General features: G+C 28.3%; 2 protein-coding genes across 3 annotated transcripts; one reads left to right on the top strand and one right to left on the bottom strand.

The window, feature by feature from the left end:
- The first annotated feature begins 2,798 nt into the window (after positions 1-2,798).
- On the top strand, positions 2,799-5,472 carry LOC149494012 (cytochrome P450 CYP72A616-like). 2 transcript variants are annotated; one of them, XM_089725028.1, is made up of 5 exons: positions 2,799-3,123; positions 3,245-3,465; positions 3,604-3,848; positions 3,943-4,294; positions 4,396-5,472. In XM_089725028.1, the coding sequence occupies exons 1-5, from the start codon at positions 2,847-2,849 to the stop codon at positions 4,822-4,824; spliced, it is 1,524 nt and encodes a 507-aa protein (XP_089581154.1). In that variant the 5' UTR covers positions 2,799-2,846; the 3' UTR covers positions 4,825-5,472. The 2 variants fall into 2 exon arrangements, with proteins under 2 accessions (XP_089581154.1, XP_089581155.1); XM_089725029.1 differs by having other exon boundaries at positions 2,986-3,123; positions 3,222-3,465.
- LOC149494011 (transcription factor MYB114-like) lies at positions 5,097-6,122 on the bottom strand. The gene is made up of 3 exons (XM_089725030.1): positions 5,815-6,122; positions 5,598-5,727; positions 5,097-5,516 (listed from the first exon to the last, which is right to left on the bottom strand). Exons 1-3 carry the CDS (start codon positions 5,954-5,956, stop codon positions 5,183-5,185), a joined length of 606 nt encoding a protein of 201 aa, XP_089581156.1. The 5' UTR covers positions 5,957-6,122; the 3' UTR covers positions 5,097-5,182.
- Between the last annotated feature and the right edge of the window lie 11,469 nt (positions 6,123-17,591).

The following is a 17,591-nucleotide window of genomic DNA, read 5'->3' as shown; positions in this document are numbered from 1 at the left end:
CGTAAAATCAGCACCTCATCTTTCAAATCTTGCACATCTTTCAAAATCAATGGACTCATGGAATAGTGTTGCCTAGCACCAACCCAAAAATGAGCCACATTCGTTGTTCTAGCAGAAATAATACAACTTGTTCTTGTTCTTGTTCTTGTTGGTTTCTGATATGCGAATACCTGCTTTCTTCCCACATTTGCAGTATGTATTGAGATATCTTCCTTCCTAGCCCCTCTCACTTATGCTTGAGTGAGAGACGACTTAGTTAATTTGGTCAAAAGCTGAGGAACTAAAAAGTACTTTTGTCGTTTTCTAATTTCTGAACCTCCCTCCTCAATAAAAATTTAATACTTATCTTAATATTGTTGTATCTTAGAATGGATTTGAATCAGGTTAATATATAGAAAAAAATTTTAAAAAAATTAATTAAAAAAATGGATTTAGATCATCTAATTTTTAAATGGATAAAGTTTGGATGGACACTTTGTGATAAGGGGTTTGGTTTTAAATCAAACCGAAATATATTTTTTTAAATCAAATTATTTGCTGTTTAGTTTAACTTTTATGTAAATTTTACTTTATTTTCTTATAACCGGATCACTGAAGTTATCTTAAATCATAAATCAAAACTAAACAATTTAACTAAATTACCAAATAAAAAATCAAACTAAATCAAGTTAATTCATTTTTTTAATTTTAGTCGTATATATAATTTTTTTATCATTTCACAATATGGATATTTGCCGTTATTTATATTTATGTGGAAGATAACAGTTAAATCAAATAAAACTTAAATTAGAGCATATCTTACATCTTGCGATGAAATTGAGATAGAAAATAAATTGAGAAGATTATGAAAATGAATCAATAATCACATAAGATATGGTAATGGTTATTATCTTTTCCTGCATAATTAGATTTCAATTAATTTTGAATTTATAACTTTAAATAGGTGACTATTTTTTTATTTTTAATTAATATCGCATAATTTATAACTAATGTGAAAAGGGATAGATTTTGGATTCTACCGTTCTCTGTCGCAAGAGTTTTCATTAATTTTATAAATAAAGGGAATGGTTATCTCGATATAATTTATAAGGTTAGTTCGATATACTCAATCTCTCAATGAATAAAAATAAGTAAAATAAAATAAATATCACATGATTCACATGGGATACTTCTTGATTCTTCTATGCTTGGGCAATAAGGTATTGGACTTGGAATACATATTTTCTTCACATAAAAGTCAACATAGTCAACATATTTCGGTTAATTATTTCAATTTTGTTGGGATTATAACTTATCCCGAGTGGGGCCCGCGGAAAAATATCGGTGGTAAAAATAAAATAAAATTACTATTACCACATATACCTCCAATAATTAAGTATTGAATATTGACGATCGAATCCACCAGAAATAATAATCACGGTAAAAATTAAATAATTACCATAAATGCCAGATGAAAAATAAAAACACCGAGATTTACGTGGTTCACCCTTCAACTGTTATGGGCTACGTCAAAAACTCCGAATAATTCTTCTACTAAAAAATAGTAGGTACAAAAATAGATTACAAAAATAGTGGTACTCTAAGTGTTTAAAACAAAACACCCCAAAAATTACAATCCTCACTATTTTCTCTCTTTCCCAATTTTACGAACCATTTTCCTAAAATTATAATCTTTGTTTATGTTTTGCTTTTATACATTGTGAAGTGAAAATCCTTCTCCTATTTAAGGGACGCATAATTAACGCGTCCACCGAATGGATGCGATAATCACGCGTCCAAACTTTCAACAAATTTTTTTTTTTCTTTGTTAGACAGTCTCACTTTGACTGCCAAAACAAAAACGGGTTGTTATTATTATTTTTTTTTCTTTTCAAATGTCTGTGGGTCTCACATGTTGGAGGGACCCCACAACAAATTTCTCATATTCAATTAATTGCTCCATTATTATTTGTAATTTCAATATTTTTCATATTAAAAATGCATAAAAATTCCTCTTGGTTCCACAATAATGTAGAAAAATCAAATTAAATTTCTTAAAATCCTATAATCAAAGCCAAACTCTTGAACTTTCAAAATGGCTAATATATTACAATAATTACTGCATAGTTTTACTTGATTATTTATTGTTTTAATATTTTTTATGTTTAACAATATATAAATATCCCACTCGTCTTCAGTGTAACGTAGAAAGAAAATTAAATTTAAATTCTCAATATTTTATTTAAAAAAAGGAAGAAAATTTCAAAAGAGATGACAGGCAACTTTGGCTTCAATATATAATACATCAGGTGATGGGTCCTGCATGTGTGTTGCCTATGTTGCCAAATTCGTAAAAGCATCACCACAATAAATATTGTGGTCAACATCACACAGAAAAATTATAGAAATCTGGGTGCAGGAAAATGCCAAACAGGAAAAAAAAAAAAAAACAAAAAAAACAAAAAAGGAGATGCAACCCAAATGCCCATTTCTTGGTCCGCAATCCTTCTAATTAGGAAAACATGAACCGGTTAATTGGAAAATAATTACTTATATCCGGTATATATGCCTATCTATGCACTATGCCAACCACAAACAATGTTTTGGTTCAAACGAGAATATTTCTAATCATATGCCAAAAAAAGAGAAATAGTACTAACATTTTTATACATCGGTGTAGACAATATTTTTCCTGGTTAATTAATCTTGTTTAGTGGGCTAATTCATATTTTCATCAATTAATCTTGTTGTTGAAGCCAAAACACCAAAATGGTCAAAACAGAATCAGGAATTCACAAAACCCTATAAATACAATACTACTTGGGTCTAAATTATTTCCTCAGGCAGCAATTTTGCAGCAAAAGAAAATGGAGGGTTCATATTTCCAAAAATTGCTGCTTTCCTTTGTATTATTAACTCTTTATGCTTTATCCAAAGTTGCCATTATTATTTGGTTTAGGCCAAAAAGGCTGGAGAAGCATTTGAGAAAGCAAGGGCTTAAAGGCACTTCTTACAAGCTTGTCTATGGTGACAAGAAAGAACTTGCAAGGTCTTCCATGGCAGCAATGGCCAAGCCTATAGCTTTAAATGACCCAATTAGTCCACGTGTATCACCATTCTTTCATGAAATGGTTAAAAACTACGGTAAGCAACTTAATTAATGTATATTTTCATTTATGTTATTATTAATTTTTCCAACATTTGTATATGATGATGTCTATTATTTATCATTTGAATATTAGAATTAAATGGGATGTGGAAACAGGGAAGGTGTCCATGAGTTGGTTTGGAACAAGACCAAGATTGTTACTGGCTGACCCAGATCTGATCAGGTTTGTGTTAACAAACAAGAATTCTGATTTTGTGAGGCCGCCCTCAAACCCACTTCTTGATCTTCTACAACTAGGAGTCGCAACCTTGGAAGGTGAGAAATGGACCAAAAGAAGAAAATTAATTACTCCTGCTTTCCACTTTGAGAAATTAAAGGTACCCAATTTCAAATTTCTAATAATACTATTATTTTTAGCTCAAAGTAAAATTAGAACTCTCTTAACCTGAAAACCCTGAAAACGATTCCTGAATCATATTAATATGATTCTGATTAATAAGTTCTTATAAAAACAGGGGATGGTGCCAGCGTTTTCAACAAGTTGTTGTGATCTGATTAATCGGTGGAAGGAATTAGTAAGTCCTAAAGGATATTGTGAAGTTGATGTTGCACCAGAATTTCATGTTCTTGCTGGTGATGTGATAGCTCGAACTGCATTTGGAAGCAGTTACCAAGAGGGAAAGAAAATATTTGAACTTCAGAAAGAGCAAGTTACTTTGGTCCTCCAAGCTTATATGTCCGTTTATTTTCCTGGTTTAAGGTGAATTTCTATTCTTTTTTTAATCTTTCAATTTAATTTTGAAATTTAATCAGTTCTTCTGTTAGGGTTTAGAATTTTTGCTTCTGGTTTGTAGATTCTTACCGACTAAAAAGAACAAGAGAAGATATAGCATAGACAAGGAGATCAAAGCAACATTAAGAGACATGATACATAAAAAAGAGCAAGCTAGTTCTAGTAATTTGGACTTGCTAGGCTTGCTATTACAGTACAAAAACGAACCTGATAGTGACTTAACAAATGAAGATATAATAGAGGAATGTAAATTGTTCTACTTTGCTGGTCAAGAGACTACTGCACACTGGCTTACATGGACAATGATTGTGTTAGCCATGAACCCAAATTGGCAAGAAAAGGCCAGAGAAGAGGTTTTACAAATTTGCGGCAAGAAAATACCAGAAATTGACCATCTAAATCGCCTCAAAATAGTAAGTACAACTTTTTAAATTTTTATTATCACAATCTTTAATTTTTTTTCATGTTTTATCAGTTCTTTTAAACTTACCTCATTCATACACTGCATTTGCAGGTTACAATGATACTAAATGAGGTTTTCAGGTTATATCCGCCTGTGCCTTTTTTGTTTCGACACACGCACCGAGAAACCAACATAAAAGGAATGTTAATTCCAGGTGGAGTAGAGCTTTTGCTACCAGTGATGTTTATTCATTATGATGCTGATTATTGGGGTGCTGATGTTCAAGAATTCAAACCCGAAAGATTTGCTGATGGGGTTTCGAAGGCATCAAAGGACCGAATTGCATTTTATCCATTTGGTTGGGGTCCTAGAATTTGCTTAGGCCAAAATTTTGCCACCATAGAATCAAAAATGGCTCTAGCTATGATTCTACAACATTTCTCTTTTGACCTCTCTCCCTCTTACACTCATGCTCCTTTTACTCATATTACTCTTCAACCCCAACACGGAGCTCCAGTTATCTTACACCATTATAACTAAGAATAAGGTTGCAGCAAAGGAAAGTGTTTTCTGAGTTTATATATTATGTTTTCTTCTTTTTTTTTTTTTTTTTTTTTTTTTTTTTGTATCAGGAAAATTTTCAAGTTCCTTATTATGTCTCTATATATAATAGGGTTAAAATGAAAAGAAAAAAAAAAAAAAAAAAGTCAAACTCCATCTCCTTATCATCTCTCTCTCTCTCTCTATCCATCTATATATATATATATTTGATGTTTACAGTTTCTTTTAAATGGATTATAAAGAGAAGGGGATAAAAGAGGAAATTGGAAGATGTTTACTGAGGCTTAGCATCATGAAGATTACAAGTTATGAAAACAGAAGAGGAAAGTTTAAAACATCAAAGCAAGTCTAACCAAGTCTGATCCAATTCAAGAAATTGACTCATCCATTCCAAACTCAAAGGCTCTTCTTCACTACAGAAATCAAAGCTAGATTTACTTAAATCCTCATCATAATGTCTCTTTTGGCTGCCTTCTTCACTTTCCTTTGCAAATACATTCATCTGCATAACCACTTCACTTTTCTCTGACTCGGAAGACTGTTGTGATGTTGTTGACTTCCTGATAATTTTTTTCTCGTTCTGTCTTATTTTTTTGCTCAAATGAGAATTCCAGTAATTCTTGATTTCGTTATCGGTCCGACCAGGCAATCTCCCAGCAATCAAAGACCACCTATATAATCATTAAACTTATTAAATATGAACTATAAATCAAGAAATCATTTACTATTATTATTATTTTTATGAGATTTACCTGTTTCCAAGTAATTTATGAAGCCTGAGTATTAAGTCCTCTTCTTGATCTGATATGTTTCCTCTCTTTATATTCGGTCTAAGATAATTCATCCATCTTAATCTGCAACTCTTTCCACATCTATGCAAACCTGCAATAAAATCAACTTACTAAATCTCAAATTTTAAACGAATGATTAATTAGTTAAAAATTATAAAATAAATGATTAATAAATAACCTGCTTTTGCTGCAAGTGATCTCCATCTCCTTGGACCATGAACTTCAATTACTTGAGCCAGCTTTTGGTCTTCTTCTGCTGTCCATGCTCCTCTAATAGCCTCTCTTTTAGTAAATTTACTACTCAAAGGAGCAATGGACATATCTTCTTCTTCTTCTTCTTCTTCTTCTTCTTCTTTTCCTCTCTAGAAAAGCAAGTTTGAGTCTTTGTGTTGTAGATTGATTAAGAGAGGAATGGTGTCTTCTATCTACCAAACGCAAGAATTATACGTAAGAACAAATCAGATTTTGGAGTTTGCAAGTTCTTTTCAAGAGTAAGTCTACAAGTTCATGATTGAGGAATATATTTATATACATAAATATGCACATAATGTACAAATCCTACAGACCTATATTTGCGTAGCATAACAATAGATAGGATATATAATATTATTAGAGCTTTTTAGGTCTTAGAGCACTATATATAAATATTTACTGGCTGCTGCGCTGATACATATTGGAGACTGCTCATATACTCACAATCATCACATACACATACAGGCAGAGACTGAAATTATTACATACTCCAAAAGAAAACAAAGTAACACTCACTCCCATATTCCATTTAGCTACCATGTGCTTTAATCTACATGTGAATTATTTGAGTTTTACGAGAGAATTTGGACGGATAATTAAGAATATTAACAAAATCCTGAAGCAAGACAACAGGAAAGTCAAATTACTAATCAAAGCTAACAGTCAAACTTGTCATTTTCTTAAGTACAGGAATTTCCAAGAGACCGAATTTTGGTTCTGTAAAACTGCTCTTGTTTTCAGAATCTTTTTGGAAGCTAAACTAAATCCATAAATGAAATATCGGATTTAATCAAATTTTTAACTATGAAACGGAGTTGTAAGATACTATTTTGAAACTTTCATCAACCGAAAAAACAGGTCAGATTTAAACTTTTAGTAGACAGTGGGACAAAGACAGACAATCACACAAATAATTTTAGTGATTGGTTGAGTTCTTGTTAATGGGTAGAATAATCACAGGTCAGATTAAACTTTCAGCTGCATATATAGCCTTTTTGTTTTTACGCCGGCAGTACATATGACAGAACAGTACTGAACACAAGCATGCTCCTTCATTGTTGGGGGGCAACTACTTTCTGGATTTCTTTGGACAAAAAATTTATACGAGAAGAAATCATAAGTCAGCCTTCTAAATATTGTGTTAACCAAAATAAGCATAAATGTGTAATTAAAGGATTAGATATAAAATGGCCTGGAATTAGAATAGATGGATTTTGGAAGAGCTTGCTCCATTGCATCTTCAAAACTTGGTATTTACAGATATGGTTAATACCAAGCATAAAGAAAAGGCAGCCCAGTGCACTAAACTCCCGCTATGCGTGATTTCTGGAGGAGTCTGAACACTGTAGGTCAATTGTACGCAGATTTAACCTGTATCATCTTTACAAAAAGGCTATTTCCACCGCTCGAAATCTTTATAGATTTGTATGAAATAAAGTTTAAATTATGTGGTTGCGAATCCACAATAATAATAATAAACAAATATATTAGAATTAAAAAGAAAAACTGCAAAAGTATTAATAAAGCATGTTAAAAATGAAATAAACAATTTTAAAGGAACTGTGATGGATCAAACATCGATCATATATGTACGGAGAAATAAATTATTGCTAGGCTGCTGGCCCAATTAACATTCATCGACTCGCATAATATATTATTATTATTATATATAAAACGACAGGTGAAAGAACGAATCTATCTATTAATGCATTTCATCGTTTATGTTCCTGTTTACAATTGAAAAACCATATTCTTGCAATTCTTTTTCTTTTTTTTTTTTTTGGCTTCGAAATAAATTAAGATTTGGTATTTTTCAGTCGTAATGGAAACTATTCCAATATTTTCGAGTTAAATTAAAAAAAAAACCGTTAATTAACGAATATTTTAATTTTTTTTAAAGAAAAAGTACAATATTTTTACATTTTGAGTTAAACATTAACTATATTAAACTATTACTACCTTCAAAAAAAAAATATTACTCAAAATCTAGTGACTGAAATACTCTCAATCATTGTTAGCATTTAATTTGTAATAGTAGTTCAGGTAGGCAAATTTGGTTCGTCAAGAAAACGTAGGCAAAAAAAAAAAAAAAGGATGTTTACATGTTTGAAAAAATTATAATTTTTAGATAACTGAATAGAATTTATAGATCATCATTTTAATAAAGATTTAGAAAAATAAAATTCTTGATTTATCTTATTAATTGTATTCTTTTCTTGTTTTGAAATAAAATAAATGTATAAGATAAAAACATGACACGTCCTTTATTTAAATTATGATAATTTTAAAATGTACGTTAGTTATTCACCCGCACATTGCACAAACCATGATTGCATTTTGGAGTGTGAAAAAAAAGAAATCAATTGGTAATATGAAAGTACATTATTGTTTAAAAAAAAAATCAACACAGATTATAGAATAATTATTAAAAAAAATCAACACAGATTATAGAATAATTATTCCATATGATAAACAAATGCCTTGTAATTAGTGAAAGATTTTGATTATGTTCAGTATTTGCAAGATATTTAACTTAATCATCTTGTAACTATCATTCAAATTAAGACATATTGTTGGGTTAAGAACAACCGTCATCGTGTAGCCTCGAGATTACTGCTGAAAAAATTTATTTACAGTTTTATATTATATAAAATATCCACACGAAACAAGTTACTCCCTCAGTATCATTTTATAATAAATTTTTTTTCTGAATTGATAATTTTTTTACTTCTACCTGGAGTTATAAAAGTACTTCATTAATTTCCTTTTTAAAAAAAAAAAAAAGTGGTAATGCAATATTACGAATTAAATTTTCAGGAGCTGCATTAAGTTTATTTTTTATTTTTTATCTATCAAAAGGGCAAACCATTAACACTAGAACTTGATGAGTCTAGGTCTAGCCCTCAAAATGGAGCTATAGTGGATTGATATTATAAAATTTTAATTATATACAAATAATTTTCTAAAAAATGCTTGATAATCATAGTCTGAACTCTAAAGACCCTTTGATTTGAATCTAATGGTAGTGAGGTTGGATGAGTAGAATAAAAAGAAAGAAAAAGAGCCATCAAAATCAAATCACAGTCTCTGCCACTATGCTTAATTAATCTCTTTACAATGATGGGCCTTGGAAAGTTTTCGTCTTTGCAATGAGAATTGGCTTTACAATGATTTAACCTTATCTCTTCCTTTTTAGTCCACGAAAATGAAATAATAGTTTCCTTTCGATTTTTGATTTTCAATTGACAAGCTCCCTCAAGTCTCATTCATGATCCATCATTAACTAAATTGCCTTGTGGGTAGAGAGAGGAAGATAATCATTTTTATATTGTCCTTTGTAGTACGTTCTTAAAAACCAGCGGTCCAATCCAATCCCATCAATCTTTTTTTTATACGTACACGTTCTAGAGCTAACAAATTATCCATTCTTCAACCAAATGATTTCACATTTTAACCTTGCACACAGCAAATTTCCTCTTTTTGCTCTCTTAGTAGGCTTAGCATAGCCCAAACTTTCTTCCAAAAGTTCCTCTTGAGGCCCAATCAATGCTAGCTCTGTTGGTCTTTTTCACTCACGTCTCTCATTGGGCTGATGGGCTGTATTTATTTATTTGTTTATTTTCTCTTTTGAGATGATTTATGTAAACTTTTATTAGACAGCAGTCGTGCAGTCACATTGCTTAAGCATAATTATTTTATTTATACAAATTTATATTAACATTAATTTTACAAGGATCAATTTTTTTTATTTGCTTATATTTATTTATATCAAATATTATAATAATATCTATATATTAAATATTAAACCAATAGTCTAAAACAAGCTAAGCACAAATTCAGATTGAAAGTGATAATGTTGTTTGTAGACCATTAGGTTGTTATCCAGTTGGAGGAGTTGGATAAGACTAGAGAGATAATAAGGAATAGAAATCTTTTTTTATTATTTTTATAATTCATTGAAAGTTTTAGAGAGTCGAGATAATATTATGGAATATAACTCTTTTCTAAACTCATACAAATCAATAAAATTTTTATGATCGTGAAAACTCAAATTTAACATTTTATAAAAATAAGAAAAGAAAAGAAGACTAAAGAGATTGACTAAGCAGGAATCTTCTTCAAAATTATTCAGCCATCACTTTTCCTTGAACTGACACGAGCTATTCTACTTGTCAAGAAAGTTAATTGATTAATTAATAACTTGCAGTTGCCATACATGGAGAATCAGAAAATGGGTACGCTTATTTCATGTCAAGGGAACAGTCTCTGTTTACAGGAATATTCTCCTTTCACAAGTGCTGGTTCTAATTGAAGGTTACACCATAAATCTATCAAGAAGATGAATCTTTCTGCTAACTGTTCAAATCCTGAATGAGAATTCCTACAGTTTCAAATGCAAATTCATTGAACTAAAAAAATAGAAACTTTGTTTCTTGAGAAGATCCTATTTTTTAAGAAGATGGAAATTGAAGCAAGTAAAACCAAACAGAGTAAAACAAGAAAAAAAAAGTAGTTTTCAGCTTTTTTCTCAATGACTGACTATTTAAGTACTCTAAACTTATCAGAGTCTTTGAAGTTTGCTCAAACTGGAACTGCACTTTCTTTCTACGTGGAGCCAAAAATCTTTACGTCATACGGCCAAAGGGATTGTATCTCCCCATTTTATATATATATATAAATCCAAACTTTTAGCCATTAAAATAAAACCTAGATAAGTAGATTTAAGATTAACGTGTTTAGATTTTTCCTTTTTTGTTTTTATCACGAGTATTTCCATATTTTTTGAGAACAACGACTATTTTTATTTTTTGGGTTCTCCATGAGTGCTTTTTCTACAAATTGAACTTGTAACCTTATAGAGATTGCCAGGTAAATTTAAACTCATGTAAAAGGTGAGTCTCAATCTCATAAAAGTTAGGAAGAGGGAATTTATTTTCAATTTTATAATTATTATATGTAATTTAAATTGAATTATATGAACAATCCTCAATCTGAACAAGAATATATGTAGGTATACACATCATATCTGAATGATATTGACTCACAAACACAATGTAAATGCAAAGGAATAATATGAGAATAAAATTTTAATGTTTAATTTTGGATCAATTGCTTGCCTCTTTAAGTACAAACGGAATATATATGTACACAAATTTTCAAGATATATCCAAAGAGGACAATCTCCATATTCATAAATTGAATTTCATTTCCATATATCAAATTATATTGTACTAGGAAAATACATAGTTTATCAAATCCATATAGAAGTCACATTTATTGAAAATTATTTTTCTGGTAATTGAATTCTTATCCACAAATGCATAGTTGTGGATGAATTTTTTTGGACTTTGCTTCGAATATTATATCTGTGTGAACGCTGAACAAAAACAAAAGAAAGCACAATTCTGACGAAACTAAATTTGTACAAGCAATATGAAAATCTTTGAGAATCCATAAACTGCACGTGCCAAAAGTTAAGTTTTTTAAAAAAAAAAAAAAAAAAAAAGAAAATGATAGAATTACTTAAGTGGCGGATCTATTCAATAAAATGAGGAGGAAATTGAATAGATTTTCGTTTTTTTCAAAATTCTTTTTAAGTGTTCTAATAAAACACTACCACCTCATAAAGTTAAGAACAAAAAATAAGTTAAAAAGATTTTGAAGTATAATGAAATAATTGGAAAAAAAAAATCATTATCAAACTTCTTTAATTTTTGTATTTTATCTTTTTCTAGATATATCTCCTTCAAACCCGCTTTCTAATTTTAAAATTTTAGATGCATTTGGGCAATTTTAGGTATGTATAGTTTGTTACTATCTTTCTTATTTCATTTCTTTTTTTGAAAATTTATAACTCATTTAGCAAATTATATATCATGTGATCAATAGTTAATAAATAAATCAATTTAAATTCAACATTTCAATTCATTCAAAAATTTCACTATTCTCTTCATTAGTTAATGTAGTTCAATAATAATAATTCGACAACGTTTGTTTAAGATTTGGATAATTGAAGAAGAAAATGGGGAAAGTATTACCGTCTCCATGGCGGTGGTAAGTCAAATGATCCGTTCAACAACCATTATAGCGTATCAATAACAGTGTTAGGTTTAGTATTTTCTTGTATTCAATGTTTCCGTTTTAATGTGTCTTTCACGCCCCTATGGTGATGTTAGATAAGGATAAATTCTTTGAATTTGGTTACAGGTATATGTCCTTTGATGCTATCTTTTGGCTAATCATTGTTTTTACGAATTAAAAATCTATAATTTGAAAGACCATAATTGAAAGCATATTCGACAATATTAACTGTTTTACTAACTGTTAGCTGATATGTTTATATAGTTATTCGGTAAAAATAGTTGTTTAATTTAAGATGATAAAAAAATAACATTAATTATTTAATTAGCTGAATTTCGAGAAAAAAATAATGGGCATGCATGATTGTAAAAAATATTTAATCACTCCTTGGGAAAATCCTACAAATTAAGGTGTTTAACATTTGTAAAATGCTCTGACGACCTCTAAAACTATTATAAATAATGTGTTACCGAACAATACAATTAACATATATATATATATATATATATATATATAGTTTTTGACCTTATCAAAATGCTCAAAATTACCATCGTTGTCAAATAGGGTTAGAATATATAATATGCTGCTTTTCGAGATTCCACATCAATCATGAAGAATGCATATGGATTGTATGAATCAACATGCCTTTATAAATTATTATGGGTTTATAAAGAAGCGTATCATACTCTTAATCCGTATATGCTTATATATTTCTGATTTAATTAATAAAAAGTTAAAAATTTGATAAAATCATAAATTAATTATATCTTATCAAATTAATTGTTCTACATTTAAATGGATTGCATTTGTTGGAATGCTTATGTCAAGTTTACCACTTGAACAACAAATTGGTGTGTAGATGATGATATTATAATAATAATAATAAAAGCAGATGAGCTGACATAAAAATCCAGAGAAGCTTCCTGTTGTTACTTTCATTCATCAGCTATGAATCAGACAATTTCAAAGACATGTAAGTATAGAATTTATAATAATTATTGAAAATAGAATTGCCTTCTTGACTTGACATTACATTGCATAATTATTAATTTAAGACAAGCATTTAACTGGAGCTTGGTAGGCATGACCCCATTCATCTAATTGTATAATTGTGACCCATTGAAAATTATTCTTACAGCTAAAATTCAAATGCTTCAGTCCAAGATTATTACTTATAGAGAATCTTTAAAACATCATCACCCACAAGAAGAAAATCCTTTTGGTCATCAAAGCAAATGTGTTTTTGCTTCTTGACTTTATTTTCTATTTTGTTGTCCTAAGAAAAGCCAAAAAGATTCACTAAGATTAGCTCGTTATTTTTATTTTTTTTATTATCAAAATTTAAAATTTTGATATTTTTATTATAAATCATACAGAGAGACCGAACGTAACTCCATAATTTAAAAATAAAAGGAAAATATAAATATACAATTGAAACCTAAGAAAATATTCATTTTGCTCAGCAAATTTCAAAATATTATATTTTGTCTTGTTGAACTTTTAGCTGAATACCACAGAAATTATCTTATTAGAATCAATTTATTGAACTGCAAAGATTTGATTTATTGCGGCTTTCAACTTGAAATTAACTGTGATACCTAACTTGAAAGACATCAAAAAATGGATGGATGCGTATCTTAACGACCCTCGCAAAAGAACAAAATCCTACAAAATCTATCTTCAAAATCAAACCATTTAAAATTCCATGCGCATGCCTTATCTCTTCCAAATTCTTATTTTAAAGCTATAATTACTATTTAGTCCCTGAAATTCGACTCTTCATTCCATTGGCTCGTTAAACTATTTAAAAATTATTATTCTTTGGATATATTGATAAAAAGACCAAAATATTCCATAATATTTAACTATTTGTCCTTTATATTTAATATAGTGTTACTATTTAATCCTTCACAATTATTATTTTCATCTGGACTTAATAAAAATAACTTGTTGATCTAACAGATCATTTGTACATGGATGAATACATGTATTTATAAAATAAAAAAAAAAGAGAGAAATTAAGTAATTAATTATTAAGGTCAAATTTATTAATTAGATACTAATTCTCCCTAATTATTATTATTATTTTTTTTTTTTTGTAAGGAATTGAAAGAGAAGACCTCATGCCTTTTAAATTACTATAGCAATATATAACCTCACTATCAAAATGATTTCTGTTGCATCACCAAAATCAGATTTTGAACAATACAATATATACAAATATAAATAATATACAATAATTTGGACTTGGGAAAATTAAAATCATAAAATTGAATAAATAGAGTGATTAAATTTTTTACTTAAATATTCCCGCCTTTGAACAAGTCTCAATCAAATCCCGGTTATATTTAAATATTATTTTAAGTTACTATGACTATTCATTGATTAAAAACTATGTTCAAAACATAGTAAAATTCAATGTTGTTGGAATAAATGTGACATTTTTTTAACATACAATAATATTTAACCTAAGCATAAGGTAATGATTTATTAAAATTAAATTTTGTATTACTTAAATAGCAAAAGCAAATTTTAAAGAGAGAAGATATGGTGTGCTCTGAACATAGGAAGAGAATAGACAAAGTCACATGATGGATGGATGAATTTAGGAAACTCACTGTAACAAAATGTTATTATGTAATTTCAGAATCAAACTAATGATTTTCTTCTAGAAGAAACCTTTCCCTTTGGTTCCATGGTCCCATCTCCACCCAACTCCAATAAATCCAAGCCTCCAATCGTCAATTCTAAAATGACGATGCAGTCCTTTCCTTGTCTTTTATTATGAATTTTTTTTTTTTTTTCTAAAATCATTATTTCAATCACTGTTAAAAATAATAATTAGTTCTACAGAAGAACGGTTATATTAGCAAAAATAAACTACACTTTTTACAATTTTACCTCTAATGTCAAAGGACATTGTCATTGCTAGTGTCTTTATCACTATTTAAAAAACTATATTCATATTCAAACAGTATAAAAAATTAATTTAACAAAAATTACCGTTTTGGGATTAATTATTGTTTATAAAAATTTAATTTTCAGTATATGTATTGAATAGGAAGAAATAGTGATTTTGGGATATTGAATTAGGTGCAGTGAAATGAGCCTCGGATTCTGATATCCTAATATCTATATAGTTGTAGCCATAAATACAAAGTTGGGTGTTAATATCATAAAGTATAAATGCTGTACCAATGGCCGTTTGGATTCGGAGATTTGCTTATCTTCTTTACATACATATTGAAACTATCAAATATCCATTTCTATTTATTACACTCACAATTTTAATCTCCACATTCCCGCTGTTATTTTTACCAGTAAAATCTTCAAAGATAATTACCAATTTAATGATCAAGAATACCCTCAAAAACTTACAATTTGAATTTTGCTTATTAGTTTTTTTTTAATCTGTAAAATAAATTTATTTTATGATATTAATCGGATTAAAAAAAAAAAAAAACATAACTTACTAAACTAATTTAACTCTAGCCAACCAGCTGTCCGGTATATCTGAACTTATTTTGACTACTCGTTATTATATGTATCTCCATACTATTCAGACAAAAACCTTTTAACAACAGCAATCTAGTTAATTCTTAACTTACAGATAAAATTTGCTTGAACTATTTTCATTGATAGTACATTCTGAGTTCAATTTTTATATTCTTACGTATAAATATCTGTAATTTGACTTTGATACATATATAATAATAAAACCCTTTCAATATATGTAATAAATTGTGGAAAACCATTAAATATATAATTTGACTACAATAAATTGTTCTTTTTCTAAAAAAAAAAGGAAAGAAATTTCATAAATTACAAATTAAAAATCCACAATATTAATTGTCAAAACCTCTTAATTAAAACTATTACTTGTTAATTATTTGTCATTTCTCTCCTAAACGTGCATACACATAATAAATAATATGATTAGCCAAGTATAATTGAGGCTTTGGCCATTAAAAACCCAAAATAAAAATCAAATTATACCTGAAATATAGAGACTTCTGGCCGGCTATACATAGATTGACCATAGCATTTAACAACATTTTAGAGAAAACATATGGCCACATTATATATATTAATTGACCCTTTTTATTCATTTTAATTAAAATGTCCAAAAACTTAATTAGTTGAACTTGAAACCTAATTCTGAAGCAGTTTCATGAATTTAATCTTGATTAATTGACTTTATTAATTAATTTAATTTTGCTCTAATTAGTCTACTCTAAATTAGTAGTTCAAGCGTTCCATTATGCCGCTTAAAATTCGTTGACTTACACTTGCTTTTGACTTGTATAGCTTCACCATAAAATAAATCAATAATTCTCACAGATATTAGTAGTTGATTAATCAATGTATAAACAATGTATAAAGAATTCAAAACTGAAAAAAAAAAAAAAAAAAAAAAAAAAAAAAAAAAAAAAAACCAACTAGAAGAATCTTTATGGATGCTACAATTTCTCTCCTATTTTGTATTAATTAAATTAGCGTTAATAGTATATGTTTTGTGTATAATAATTTTTTTATTTTGTTTCTTAAGGTATTTTCACGTTTATGATATTCAGATAAAGTTCTTCCAACAGTTGTAATACTAAATTTTTAATCATTGACCAGTATATAAGAATATTATTTATTCCTTAATTTCCTCATTCCTTTTATTATATTATTGTTTTTAGTTTCTATATGAAATATTTATTTCAAAGTGATCATTGCCCTAACAAATTGACACCCAATGAATTAATTAATAATAAAGTAATGGGGCAGTGCAAAGAAATATTCAAGTTCATTTCTTTTTAATATTTATATATATATATATATAATATAATATGCTTAGAATTCAAGTCAACCTGAATACAAAAACAACGTTAATCAGGCATTTTATGTGGAGATAATTCGGCACGCAAACCCGGACGGCATATATATATATATATATATATATATATATATATAAACTCATTATTTTTATTTTAAAATAGTTTAAATAAATCGAAAATAACCTAAAATCATAAATTCTTAATTATAATGCAACAATTAAATATTGTATGTAAATACATATTATTCAATCAGATAAAAAAAAATACCGATTATAATTAAGGATTGTAACAATTGGGTCCGAAAATCCCAGTAGCGATATATTTTAATTTTATATAATTTTTTATTTGTTAATATCTAATAATTCCTATGGTTGAATTCATCATCTCATCCAATTTTCTTAGGATAACTTGATATTTTTAATTAAATGTCGGTAATACTTTATTCTAATTCTATAATAAATTATATATAAACTGATTATATCCTTTATATCTTTCGTTTAAGTTCAATTAGGAAGGGGCAGGGCCACTCATTGACCTTTTTAAAAAAAAATAATATTTAGAGGTCATTAATTATTTTTGACTTACAATTTATGAAATGAAATGAAAATAATTTAAGAGCAAATACTATATATATATGTTGTTGACTGAAAATTAGTATATTGTTTTTTTTTTTTTTTTTTTTTTGACTTAGGAATAATATGATTAAGATTTAAATATTTGACCCGTGCGTTATAAGACAATTAGACAAACATTCAATTTTATTGTTAGGATATTGGTCCAATAGCAGTCATTTTGACCA

Source organism: Jatropha curcas, chromosome 8 (assembly GCF_041381405.1).
Source record: "Jatropha curcas cultivar XTBG-Jc1 chromosome 8, XTBG_Jcur_1.0, whole genome shotgun sequence".
NCBI classification, from domain to species: domain Eukaryota; kingdom Viridiplantae; phylum Streptophyta; class Magnoliopsida; order Malpighiales; family Euphorbiaceae; genus Jatropha; species Jatropha curcas.
The sequence above is the reverse complement of the archived record's forward strand: the minus strand, read 5'-3'. Positions and strand labels throughout refer to the sequence as shown.

What these genes read in the sequence shown, in the direction of transcription:
- LOC149494011 (XM_089725030.1), bottom strand. Translation starts at nt 5,956, where the DNA reads ATGTCCATTGCTCCTTTGAGTAGTAAATTTACTAAAAGAGAGGCTATT. An exon ending in ATCACTTGCAGCAAAAGCAG is followed by an intron (nt 5,728 to 5,814) that starts GTTATTTATTAA and finishes ATTTTATTGCAG; the next exon opens with GTTTGCATAGATGTGGAAAG. An exon ending in CATAAATTACTTGGAAACAG is followed by an intron (nt 5,517 to 5,597) that starts GTAAATCTCATA and finishes ATGATTATATAG; the next exon opens with GTGGTCTTTGATTGCTGGGA.
- LOC149494012 (XM_089725028.1), top strand. Translation starts at nt 2,847, where the DNA reads ATGGAGGGTTCATATTTCCAAAAATTGCTGCTTTCCTTTGTATTATTA. An exon ending in TGAAATGGTTAAAAACTACG is followed by an intron (nt 3,124 to 3,244) that starts GTAAGCAACTTA and finishes ATGTGGAAACAG; the next exon opens with GGAAGGTGTCCATGAGTTGG. An exon ending in GTTTATTTTCCTGGTTTAAG is followed by an intron (nt 3,849 to 3,942) that starts GTGAATTTCTAT and finishes TCTGGTTTGTAG; the next exon opens with ATTCTTACCGACTAAAAAGA.